The following is a 14,087-nucleotide window of genomic DNA, read 5'->3' as shown; positions in this document are numbered from 1 at the left end:
CTGTGTACTTCTAAACAGCACACAGGTGTTTAAGGCTGAGCTACAGGGTTGAGTGGAGGTGTGTGGGGAAGCTAACAGCTAACACGACAGCGTCCTACAGACGCTACCCCTGTAGCCGCTTACTGACGGAGAAACTCTGTCCTCCATTCAGTGTCTGGACCTTTTATACAGAACAGCGAGGCAGAATAGTCTGCCGTGAACAGACTCTCAGAGGAGAGCAGCGCGATGACCGCAAATAGCAGCAGAGGCTAACGTTAGCTGCGCCTCACCTCCGTGCAGCACACACACACACACAGCGGTGGAGAGCTGTGATAATTTAACTCAGTAATTTAGATGCAATAATAGTCTGTTTGCTTCCAATATCATTGTAACAATTTATTGATATTTGGAAATTGACTCACGGGCTGCCCATGCCTGCTCTGTGTGTTTGTTGTGATAATAATGTCGAGTATCACATGTATATTATTATTATAACTTCGGGAATACGGGGAAACGTGACAGTTACCATTGCAACACACGTCGAATAGATGAACCTTGTAACATTTACGAGGTTAATATTGGGCTAACTCAACGTCTTAATTTTACCTTTTCAATGTTTGAGCTCAACGGGCGAAAGGGGACCGGCTATCTTCTGGCTTGCTTGCAGCACTGAACTGAACTGAGGCGCGAAGCTAGGCAGGGCGGGGTGGTTGGGTGAAAATTAAGCGCTCTGATTGGCCGAAAGCACTCCGCTTACGCGCAGATCTTCAGTGACAACCTGGTGACAACTTGACTGAAACTGGCGAAATGCGAGATCAAACAATATGCGTACTTTAGAACATGGAATCGTACAAGCGTACTAGGAGGTCAAAATACGTGACCGTTACGCAAAATGCGTACATGTTGGCAGGTCTGCAGATGCACCAAAGTGGCATGTGTAGAACCAGACTTAAAAAAAAAAGAAGAACTGAACTGTTGCTCTAATCAGCATTGACTCTCTTGAAAGGATTACAACTACGCCCATTTATTTCTGAAAAAGACTGCATCAAAATACAATCAGCCTGCCGGACTCTATTCATGTCAATACAATAGAGACAGGTGGGTGTGGGAGACAGACAAGATAAAGTCAGAGAGAGAACACAAAACATGCATTGACTTGAAGTATCCAGCTGTAAGTGATGTGAGGAGGCACTGTGATATTAATATGTTCCTCAGAATGAATGTTGTGTGTATCTATCTACAAGAGACACTTGTACATAACAGGTAACACATTCAGCTCTTGATTCATAGTGAAATAATCAGGACCACTGGTGGGAATGTGTGTTGTATTTGTGTGTTCATTACTCTGTTAACGTGTCTGGGAAATCTCTGTAACTAATTAGTTAACTGAATGTGTTGGTACACTGGATTAGACTGAGATTTAGATTGTTTGCAAATGACCGCATGACTCAACAGAAAGCGGAAACGTGGCCATTCAGTCATTATTAGTGCTTATGGTTGGTATTTGTTTGTTGAAGTAAAAAAACACAATTTCCCAGTGGGGAGGGGAAGCGGGGGTCACCTCCATCAAAGTCCACATTTCACAGCTGAATATGTCCAAACAGCTCAACAGAGCCTGTTTCATATCACAGTGATCTCAGTTTAAAATGCTTCTATCCATAGTTTTTTTCAGAGAGTCTTACCATTTGCAGCTCTTACTCAAAGTTATTGAAAGTACTGCACTTTTAAGATATCAACCAACTTTATAGAAAAAATGACATGCAAAGTGAGAGAAGAAGAGAGTAATTCTAATGGAATAGCACCAAAGAATAGATTACACTCAGGTCTGTGGATTATCCAGAATAATTGTACACCGCTGCTAGAAAGAAATTTACTGTCAAATGTTAATTATAATTTTTCAATGTTCTAAGCTCCTCAAATGAAATGCCACCAGAAATATCCAAAATGGATATATCAAAACCTGACCTGATAAGACAGCTGTGTTTCCTACAAATTATGTTTGTACTAAGAATTTGCAAAACAGATACATTTGAGAAACATGAGCATGAGACATTTATTGCTCAGCACTTTTTCAGTATTTAATCAAAACCACAACTTTTCTTAAACATTAGAGTGTTTTAGTTGCCTGTACCTAACCACATGTGGGAACCCAAGTGTCTGCTATCAAAGTCCTGCACTCTCCACACCAAACATCTACCTCTGACATTCCAATTCCATCTCACAACTTGAGTGCATAGACTAAAAAAAAAAATCTTAACATTAAATATATATCCCAACAGGATTTCCTTCATGAAATGTGTGTGGACACGGTTGAATAAGATGGCTCCATATTTACATTAAAATCAATTACAATTTCTGTGCTCTGTAATACAAACATATCTCTCCTTAGATTAGCAAATAGCCACAGAAATAAAAGAGGTTTTATCAAACATATTATTAATCTTGTGAGGTCCATATGGACAACAGAGTGGGCAGTATTGAAACTAAAGGCCAGTCAGTATATGTACTGTAAACAAAGGCCATAGATTTGTTTTTAACACTGGTAGGGACATTAAACTAGAACTTGCCCAAAACAGGACTTGTATTACATGGATTTTTATTTATTTATTTAAAGATACTGCAAGTCATTTTACTTCACCTGAGATTCTCTAACCTCTCTTTTACTCTATTGATTTGGCTACACAGCTCAAGAGCTTCTTGCAGTTAATAATATTCCTGCATTCCTGACAGCCACAGCAATGCCCAAACACTTATTTATTTTCAAAGCATCTCAGCAACATCCACTTGTGTGTGTTTTCAGTTTCGTCGCTGCTGTTTGACATGATGAAACTGTAAATACTATCTATTCGTCAAAATCACCGCTATTTATTCATCTCAGGGAAGCACTGTTATTGCGAATAGCCTTAGGGTTGGCCGTCATCTGGCCAAGTATTCTTTTTTTCTTTTCTTTTTTAAAACCTGTTTTTCAATTTACATGGAGTTAAAATTGCAAGATTGTTATGGACGTGTCCCCACCGTCCATTCCTATGCTACCAACAACCTACCACCCTGCACAGAGCTGAGAGGGGTCTAAATCACACCACAGTAGCCCACTAATCTCATACAATGCACACTTAAACAAGTACGCACGCACGCACGCACGCACGCACGCACGCACGCACGCACGCACACACGCACACACACACACACACACACACACACACACACACACACACACACACACACACAGACAGAAACGTGGACACAAACAAACCAATGCACAGGTCCATGACCATTTCTCGGAGAGAGGCCAGATGAAGGATTTGGCACTAGGGTCTTTTTTCAGCCTAACAATGTGCTGTCCACTGGTGACCATTTGTTTTCAAATAGCACCTGCTACTAGCCACCCACACTCCAACTGCAAACTAGACACACATACATCTCTGGAACAATACCCAATTAAAGTACAAGGCTGTCTCCATTTGTTTTGTATTCTTCAAGCCACCAAAAGCTCCCATTGTTTCTCTCTTTCCACCCTTGATTCTCTTTCTCTTGCCTTATTTCTGTCCATCTGCCTTCCCCCTTCTCTCCCCACCCACCATTGCAGATCCCCTACAAAAGAAGTACCTAGATGTATTATAATTGGTTCCCAAGCACCCATTCCAAAACAATCAGTGCAGCAGCATCTCGATTTGGAAGACAGGGCCCAGCAAAGTAAGATAAGTAGGAAGTATTACAGCCACTGCGCAAACATGATTAATGACATGCTTAGACCTGTTTCTAAATATTGGGAGGTGGGGAGCGTACCTAGGGCAGCTCAGAGACTCTGAGATGATGAATAGAGCGATAGAGCGTGCCAGAGATACAGCTGCCGCCGAATGGACAAGACGAGAGGGTAAATAACAAGTAAACACAGATGAGGAACTCTAGCATGATTATAAGGATTGTGCAGTGGTCCTGTGTGGAGTTCTATTGATGTAGTTGACCCTTGTTTGATTTTTTTTTTACCATAGAGGTTCTGTTTCTGCATGCTACTATAGTCCCCTACAACACCAGGAAGCATCTTATCGTGTTCCAAATCCAACGGTCTAACTTAAAGAACTCTCTAAAGTCGTTGAACACAAACAATTGTGTGCATCATTTAGTTATTCATTACAGAAACCAAACTAGTTCTGCAGTGGAGCCATGTTCCAGTTCAAAACATTTTTGTTGTTGTAGTGCAGCTGAAATAGAGATATGACAGGATGTGAAAAGAGCCTGATTCAGGTTTAATATGTTGCTGACTGTTAAGGCCACATTTAAGGGCAATAGAGGTAATAGAAATAATGATGGTTTATTACAACTTGGGTCTTATTTTCATATCCTTGGCCATCATTTCTATTGGTTATGGTAACTTGGGTTAGGTTTGGTTACCTGTGATCCAGTGATTCAAATAGATCTGGGTCTGTGTTCATTGACGTCCGTTTCCCCAGATGGAGAAGTAAACAAGTGACTCAATAGCATTGTGGGAGTGATTAATGATAGGTTAGTCATCTTACTGTGCCAGAGCCAAACAGAACTCCATTGCCACAAAAATGGTGACAAGCACAGATGAGACTGAAGCAACTGTACAGGTTGTAGTAACTTGATTTATGGACATAGCAACTGTTAAACTGACATATTCCCCTGATCAAAGAGGCAACTTAAAGATGAAGAAGGAAATGAGAGGTTTGTTTAACATGAAGGTTGTTTAAAACATCATCCACTGACTTTTGTTTCAGGCTTTTTTATGTGAGCTATCGCTGCATTCCCAGATCTAAGCAATTCATTTGGTGAGAACATTGTCAGGTTACAGTTATGAGGATGATTTAGGATATATACCACAATCATTTTAAGTAGTTGTAATTAAACCTCTTCTTAAAAACCCTTCTCTTGATTCAGGCATGTTAGTCAACCATATACTCATATCTAACATTCCCTTTCTCTCCAAGATCCTTGAGAAAGTAGTTGCCAATCAGTTGTGAATTTCTACATAACAACAGTTTCCTATCATAGCACAGAGACAGCACTGGTGAATGACCTCTTAATTGCATTGGACAAAAGACTCTCTGTACTTGTCTTGTTAGATCTTAGAGCTGCATTTGACACCATTGACCATCACATCCTATTACAGAGACTCCAACATTTAATTGGCATTAAATGAACTGTATTAAGCTGGTTTAAGTGCTATTTATCAGATCAATTTCAATTTGTAGACCGTAAAGATGAATCCTCCATGCGCACAAAAGTTAGACACGGTGTTCCTCAAGGTTCAGTGATTGGACCAATACTATTAAACTTATATATGCTGCTTTAGGTCATATTATTTGGAAATACTCCAAATATTTGTTTTATTGTTATGCGAATGTTACCTAATTAAATCTATTAATGAAGCCAGATTAATCAAATCAGTTAACTAAACTACAAGCATGCTTTAAGGACATACAGGCCTGGATGATGTGCAATTTTCTGCTGCTAAACTCAGACAAAACTTTATTGTGCTTGGCCACAAACGCCGTAGAAACACGATCTACTGATAATACTACTCTGGATGGCTTTAGTCTGACCTACGGTACCACCATGAGGGATCTGGGAGTTATATTTGATCAGGATATGTCTTTCAACTCCCATATTAAAACACATTTCCAGGACTGCCATTTTTCATCTACATAACATTACAAACATCAGACACTTCTTGTCTCGAAAAGATGCAGAAAAACCAGTCCACGCATTTGTTACTACTAGTCTCCATTATTGTAATTCATTATTATCAGGCTGCCCCAAAAGTTTCTAAAGACTCTCCAGCTGGTCCAGAATGCAGCTGCACAAGGGACAAAATCTAGGAATCATATTTCTCCCATTTTTAGCTTTTCTGCATTGCCTTCCTGTAAAATCCAGAATATTATTTAAAGTTCTTCTCCTCACCTACAAAGCTCTTAATCGTCAGGTTCCATCATTTCTTAAAGCGCTCGTTGTACCCACTAGAATACTTCAATCCCATAATGCAGCTTACTTATTGTTCTGAGAGTCTCCAACATTAGAATGGAACTATGAACTATCAGGCTCCAGTCCTCTCCTGTGAAATCATCTTCCAATTTCAGCCAGGTGCAGACACCCTCTCTATGTTTAAGCATAACAACCCCTGGTTATGCTTATAAGCCTACATAGGCCTAGACTGACAGGGTCTTTTCCCCTCCCCATTTGTACACATTCATGTAACAAATGTAATACATGTTACCTACTTGGTATATATCCCAAAGTTTTGTGGTCCAGCTTGACCCCCATCGATGCAGCTATTATTATTAGTCATATTTCTATTATCATTATTATTGCTACTGTGCTTCTCTATGTCCCCTCTCTCAATCCGACTGGTCAAGGCAGATGGCAGAGCCTGGTTCTGCTCGAGGTTACTTCCAGTAAAAGAGGAATGGAATGGAAATGGACACGTGGAGCAATATAGATGCAATTATGCTCTAGGTAGCAAGATTTCTATTGAAAAAGTGTCGAGTAGAATGAGAAATTGTCCTCTGGCGGTGACGAGAAAGCCGATCACATTGAAGCATACTGTATACAAGCTCCAGTAAATCCCTCTTTTCTACAGCAGTATTTACAGCAGCAGTAATGTCTCTTATGTATTTACAACTGGTAAGAATGACATCTGTGCATAAGGTTTATATAATCCTGATTTCTAAGAGAAGAAATGTTGCTTCTACAGGCATGAAAGAGCTTACCATGAGGCCTGATAGAATGAATGAATTTAATAGATGAAGTAGAGCTTAAGCAGATATTCAAGTATGTGCGCACATTGAGGTTCTTTTTTTTTTTCCTTTTTCTGTGAAAGATATTTCATTAAAGAACATCAAAAGTAGAAGTTACTTTCACTCTGCCTCATTTTTTCCCTCCTCTCTCTTTATGTGGCTTTGGCAGAGAGTGTCTGTAGCTTCATTACAGCTAAATGTCACAGGTAGACTGGGCCAATGCTACTAATTAGTTAGTTTATGGCAGAGCAGAGAGGGGAAAATGGGGCATTGTGCTGGACTATCTGGCCACCAGTGACCTCCTGTACACGAGCCGGCAGGAGGATGAATCTTCCCTGAGGATGGATGACTAACTTAAAGACACAAATAAAAAATAGTGTATATCGTAACCTGATGAGACAAAGAGAGAAGGCAGAGAAGAAGGGTAGATTTTAATGAGGAAAATCAGAGAGTGGGGGGGAGGCAAGGGGGGAGATGGATGTGTTGCTGATGAAAGAGGAGATTAAGAGGTGATAGAACGAGAGGGAGCAAGGTGGAGAGAGAGAGGGGGGGAGAGGGAGAGAGAGAGAGAGAGAGAGAGAGAGAGAGAGAGAGAGAGAGAGAGAGAGAGAGAGAGAGAGAGAGAGAAAGAGAGAGAGAGAGAGAGAGAGAGAGAGAGAGAGAGAAGAGAGAGAGAGAGAGATGTGGTGCTTAAGGGAGATGGGGAAGAACAAAAATAAGGAGGGGGAGGCGGAGGAAGGGAGTGACAATGAAGTATGTTTTTTTTTTTCAAAAGGCAAAAGTTTTCAAAGTTGAAAGAGATGGTAAAAAGTTGGGAAGAAGATATCTGCGAGGGTTGAATGTATCTGCAAAACACCCCCAGGTTGGAATAAAGAGACAGTTTGGGAGGCTGAATCATAGAGCTGCTGTATGTAATCAGCGGAATGGCCACTGCAGATAACGTGTGAATGTGAAGTGTGGGATGGGTGAGAGCGAAGTTAGTTTTATTTAGATCATATTGGGAAAGTAATCCTCCCCCTCTCACAGAATGGGAGACATATTTTAAAGTAGATGTCTCCCTACTTTTTGTGATTATGTTTCTCTCATTACCGTGTTAACTATCTGTCATCGAGAGCGGGACCGAGTGAAAGACGAGCGGAACGTAACGAGAGTGTGAGGAGGAACAAGGAGCTGGAGAGATTGAAGCGGAGGAAAATAACGGATGAAGTAGAATAACTAATTTATGGGTGAAAAAGTCAAAAGGGTGTTTCCATGTGTGCCAGCACAGCAAGAAAAATCTGGGTGAGAAAGTGAACTAATTGTCCCTCCAGAAATAGTCCAAAAAAGCAGTAACACGTAGTAATATGGGGTAATGCTTTCTCTCAAACGTTCTCTATTTATTTCTATATTTTTGATATCTAATGACATTATATATGATTTTTTACAATCCCCATGTTACCGTTTCTCACTTACACATACTGTTTTAAATCATGAACACATTGCTCTTTTGGTACTAAGACTGTCCTCCTAAGAGAAAAAAAAAACTTGTCAGTCACCCAAAAACAACATATAGTTACTTTAAGTGAGCGATGTCATCATCCAGATGCCATCTAGTGGCTGTAGTAACTATGACCCAGAGCAGTGGAGGCAATAACCAAAAAAATGGACACAGGAGACAGGTGTTTCCTCTTTCCAACGGCAATTCAGGACGTTTAAAAAAAAAAAAAAAAACAAGTATTATTGTCCCCTAACCTTAATCCAATGGTTATTATTGTAGAGGTTATTATGACTACAAAGGTGGCCTACCTTTATGGAAGTAGGAACTTTAACCAACACCACATGTTTCTCTAACCTTAAGAAAGTGGTTATTTTAACCCAAACCGCAATCGGCCCCTAAACCTAACCAAGTGGTGCCTAAACCTAACCAGACCTTAATCACAGCATTGTCACATCATAACATATTATTATTAATTAACAGTGATGTGTAACAGTTTTGGAAAGCACAGACAAATGAAATGATGCTGTCCTGTTGATTTCTGCCAACAGAGGTGCTAGACACTCAGTCATATGTATATTATGGAACTATACTACTGGTCTAAAATTGCAAAATTGATGTACATCAGGATATTGTACTGCGTTAAAGTGTACTCAAGTCTGATTTTGGCTTGTCTCATCTTATCTAAAAGGATGTGTTCCCATTTGTTCTCTCTTAAAACAATACTCACATGCCCATATGTGCATTTCAGTAGTTAATGGTTGCTATTATCATACCTTCTGTTCATAATGGCTGTGAAGAAATCCCTCTCTAACACTGCTATGTAAACAATAGCAGGAAAAAATCCACAGTCTTTCTGTTCTGTGAACATGAATGTCAGATGAAACTAATACGGGATTTCAGCAGATCAAAGCATTTTTCACATTTTTTTAATAAACCCGCATTAAGTGTACTTTGATCAGTTGTTGTGGGTGAACAATGTAATATACACCGAAATGTGTCTTTGGCAAATAATCAGGGTAGTAAGTTGCAAGGAGAAAATACTAACACATTCTAAAAATGACACGCTTGAAGTGTTGCAACATGATAAACACTGCAGGTTTCAGAGTTCAGTGGAACAAACAATGAGATTTAAATGAACTGCTTAATATCTTACATTTTAGAATAAAAGTCAAGTGAATGGTTCAATTTTGACTCCACATAATGCTCATAGTTCTAGCTGTATTATGGCAGTATTACTAGTACAAAAAGCATGTCTAATATTGCTAGTGAGCCGTAATCCAAGGTGCAGTTGTTACTAGTCATTGCCATCTTTTGAGCACATTGCACTAATAATAGTAACATTGCTAATTCCCCTCGATATCTAAGGCATGTTGCAGCAGCAGCAGTAGTGTTAGAAGTATTGGTGCTATTGGTAGTAGCTGCAGTAGTAATATTGCTAGTTACAGTGTAGTGGTGTTAACAGTCATGGTAGTGCTAGCAGCAGCAGTAATACTTACTCTCTGGATATCTGATGTGAGTTGCAGTAGAGTTGGGGAAGCTGTAGCTCTGAGAGTCTCTGTCCCTCGAACTGGAGAGTTCAGACTGACATAAGCCACTGCACTGCTCTGTAGGACAACACTGTTATCCTGAAGGACACACACACACACAATCATATTGTATAATTGTCATCATCATACTTGTCACATCATCATCATCATCATCATCATCATTATCTTAAGTCCATAAAATGTCTCCTTTCCAGTTCTTAGGATTACATGATTGTCCTTGACGCTCTTTCTTTATTACTTAGCAATGACCTCTTCTGTTGTTGCTTGCCGTGTACTTTAATCTGAATAAAACATTAGTTTAAAACTTACTTTTATTATAACCTCACAATTTTATGAAGCACAAGAACCTGAGAGTGTTGCACAAGCATTATTTTCATGAGCCAGATATGTGTTTAGTTTAGTTTTTTTCCTTATGCTATAGAAATTCATTGCCAGTCAATCTGAAAAGTTATGAATAGTCAATCATAACTGAGACCTACTGAATCAAAACAATACAGTTTGATTGCAGTGGTGGAGAGTTGTTCTGTTATTTCTATCTTGGAGGTAAAGGAGCACCCATGGCTTTGATTGGTACTCCTCTCTCTTCTGGTAATTGCTAATTGTGGCTATTTCTACTTAGATTTGAAAAGAAATGATACAGTGTAAGATTCAGTCAAATTACATTTAGCTGGTGTTCATGTGTTAGTAGAAGTAGTTACATGGAACCTTCAGCAGGAAAGAAAAGACTAACACAGATGTGTATGTGTATGATTCAATGTTTATATGGATGAATTATCAAATCAGTTAAATAGGCTAAAAACTGGTTGTCTTGTAGGCAACACTATAGTTAATCATCTTATGTATGCAGACCACATGGTCTTGTTCCTTCCATATAGCGCTGTCCTGCAGCAGATGTTGAAGGTGTGCTCTCAATATGGCCTTGATTATGACATAAAGTATAACTCTAAGAAAAGCCACATTATGATAGTTAGAAGCGCTGGGGACAAGAAATCAACTTTTCCAACCTTTTATTTGTCTGACAGTCCTCTTGCTGTGTGTGAGGAAATGAAATACCTAGGTCATGTCATATCCGATGATGACAAAGACATCCATCGACATCGCTGTAAAATGTATTCTCAAGCTAACAAGCTAACAGGAAGTTTTCTATGTGCTCTGACTCTGTGAAGTGTTCCCTGTTCAGAACCTATATCACTCCATTTTATACTGCCCAATTGTGGTCTAACTAAAGAGTATGCAGAGGCTCAAGGTAGCATACAATGATGCAATGACGCTGCTACTCTGTGTTCCTAGGTGGTTTTTGTCCACTAGAGTGCCAACCTGTGAGGCAGGTTTAGTTTTATGCGTCGCCTGGACAAGTCAGAGAACCACATAATGGAAACCCTAGTCAGCCCTCTGAAAAGCTGTTATAGATTTACGTCTAGGCTAAGACGGCATTGGTGCAATAGCTTGTATATCTTATAATATACATATTTTTTGTATTCTTATTGAATCTCTCTTTTTATACTATTTTTACTGTGTGTTGTGTTATATGGACCTGTGTCTGCAATCAAGTTTATTATTATGCTACTGGTCATATATTATGTGTAATAGTAAGATAAACATGTGTGTTACCAGTGTCTACCTTCATTCATGGCTTTTTTACATCAGTTTCAGTTAAATCATTCCAGAAGCCTTCACCTTTGACCCCTTATTTGACATTTAATAAAACAGATGCTCTCGTGTTTGCTGACCTTTCCCCACTCGTAGGACCCGATGTTCCCCAGGGCTGAGCCTCCCCACGAGCAAAACACAGTGGTACGATCTGGCACCCATCCTCGTTTGGTCTGTTCGGTCAGCGCTGCGATGAGCTGATTCATAATGGCTGACGTCCCGCCTCCCTGGTCGCTGTCATGACGACTGCCAACCAACACATAGCGATCTGAAAACAAAAAGGTCGAGAATGGAACGTTATTGTAGATTTGTGCGTATGTTTCTGTGAATATTACCACTGTTATACACGTATTATATTTGTTTAACCACCAATGTATTGGTATTTATATTTACAACACCTAGAACAAAGTTGTCATAAGAAACAATAGTGTGATAGATGGATGTCACTAAATGGACCATTTAGCATCCATCATGTGTTGAAACAACCTTCTAGACAGTAGGGGTCTTGGGTTGGTCTCCCCCCCCAAAAAAAAAAAAAAAATGAAGCAATCTTAACAAAGTTCAACTAACTTTTGATTCACACTGGATTTTAATATTTTCTTACAATGCACTGCATCAAATAGATAAGATAAATGTATTTTTTGAAGTATCTCAAAGACTTACGTGAACTAGGTGCTAGGGCAAGATCACATTTTAGCTTAATATATTGTATCAGTCTATAATAAATGTTTAAATGTAGCATCACTGTTTTGTATTTGATTATTTGACCCCTGAACCTTCTATTAGCTAATACACATGTAAATATGTGGGTGTCAATTCACAAGTCCATATGCACACACAATATGATCTATATCATAATATATGTCCTAAGAAATTGGATGTGATTAGTTCTCGCCAAAGCAGACGCTGCCCCCACACTGTATAAAAAGCAGTAGACACTGGGTGACACTGGGTGACACTGGTGAACTATGGAGGGGATGTTAAAGAAGCAGACCTGGGGTTCCGTGCAAAAAACGGACAATGTATATTAACAAAAATGGTAATGAAAAAAGGCACGTAACAAACATTAAAACCAACAGACTTACAGCAAACACTGCCACGCGTTCCCTGACCACTACAGAACAGTAATTAGTCTCTTAACCTTTCAAGTGCAATCGACATGGAAAGCATTTTTAAAAGTGTTTTTGTCTGACTCACACAACAGAAATGCTTCCATTTTAGCAGATGTATTAATCCACACTCCTGAGACAAGTGTGTGAGAAGTATGTCACATGGGGACACCATGTGTTGTTTTTTGTGTGTCTCTTCTCTAGCAGGCTTAGTGAAGCGTATCTTCACAGACAGCAGTTCAAATCATACAGATCTCCTGTGGTTTTTTATGTTCTGAACTTGTTAATGGTATATGTAATGACTGATCAAAGCTTCCAGTGTTTAAGCCTCCAAGTCAGCTTCACCTCAGCGGAACTTACCATGTCCTCTGGTTACCATAAGGTGAACTAGAACAATACAACACTTTGAAGAACACACCAAAAGCATCACGAAGCATTAACATTAGATGCCTCTGTTACGCTCTCACCCTTCCTTCTTGACAACTTGTCAGTGCCCAGTTTTCACCGCGTATGCCACAGACCTGCTTTTTCTAGCACTGATCATCTGCAACAACACACACTCAAACAGAGAATCATGGTCTAGTGAAAAGGGAGGAAACCATTTCACAGCAGAATCTCATATGACCAAGGACATCAGCTCTATATTGTTCAAATTATAGAATTATTTTAGGCATTATTTGCCTAATAAATAATCACAATCAATTTAAAATATAGTTTCTGGTTTTTCAAGTCTGTCTCAAAATAGTACTTACCTGCCATTTAGTATGAGTAAGGACCGTAACTTCAGAAAATACCAACTCTGTGTAACTCTGACTGCTGAAGCATCATATTAACTTTATATGAAGTTTGGAATGCATTTTTGTAGAAAACGAGGGATGTGGAGTTTGGCCCCGATATATTACAGTGTAGTTTCGTTCAGGGAGAATAGCATCAGGGTCAGAATGGGAAATAGAAATTGTTACAGTGACCAAGATCCATTTCCACATGCACCTTGGCAAAATTGTATTGACAGACCTGAACCTGAGCCTTTAAAGTGGATTCCAACTTCTGGGATACTCATGGAATCATACAATGTATTAGCTAAATATGTCTCTAATCTATACAGTATTAGGTGTAACATAATAGTCAGTGTAGATTACAACAACCCATTCCTTTATTGTGTGCTGTGATGGCTTCAGTTGGCAATAAAAGACAACTGTATGTACTGTCTACTTTTTTCTTAGCATTTTATCATTTTTTCCCTCTTTCTTTGAATTAATCATGACTCCAGATGTTTTGAAGCTGTGTGATGTCAGAAATTTGAGCTTTAATATTCACTTTATAGAGACCACCGTATCAAGACCAATGAGAAGATGTGAACAGAGTATAAAAGTGAATAGTGTATTGAGATTTGGAAAATTAAAATGTAAAATACTATAACACAATGAAAATATCCCAAAATGGTATTCATGTGCAGTGTTTTAGTACAGTTCTCTGAGGAAACACATTCACACAGAGAGACACATACACACACATGAATGCTCCAGGCTTCTTTGATTGCCTTACATTTTCTACAAAGACAGAGTGTTGA

At 39.2% G+C, this 14,087-nt stretch overlaps 1 protein-coding gene across 1 annotated transcript in view; it reads right to left on the bottom strand.

Annotated features, from left to right (window-relative positions):
- The window catches only part of LOC133984718 (inactive N-acetylated-alpha-linked acidic dipeptidase-like protein 2), a 354,227-nt gene that overhangs the window by 158,590 nt on the left and 181,550 nt on the right, over nucleotides 1-14,087 (bottom strand). Inside the window, exons 9-10 of the mRNA XM_062424175.1 lie at nucleotides 11,489-11,676; nucleotides 9,708-9,836 (exon numbers count right to left, since the gene is read on the bottom strand). Of these exons, the coding sequence (XP_062280159.1) occupies nucleotides 9,708-9,836; nucleotides 11,489-11,676 (317 nt within the window). The remainder of the gene's footprint in view (nucleotides 1-9,707; nucleotides 9,837-11,488; nucleotides 11,677-14,087) is intronic.

The sequence above is a fragment of the Scomber scombrus genome, chromosome 8 (assembly GCF_963691925.1).
Source record: "Scomber scombrus chromosome 8, fScoSco1.1, whole genome shotgun sequence".
NCBI classification, from domain to species: domain Eukaryota; kingdom Metazoa; phylum Chordata; class Actinopteri; order Scombriformes; family Scombridae; genus Scomber; species Scomber scombrus.
The sequence above is the reverse complement of the archived record's forward strand: the minus strand, read 5'-3'. Positions and strand labels throughout refer to the sequence as shown.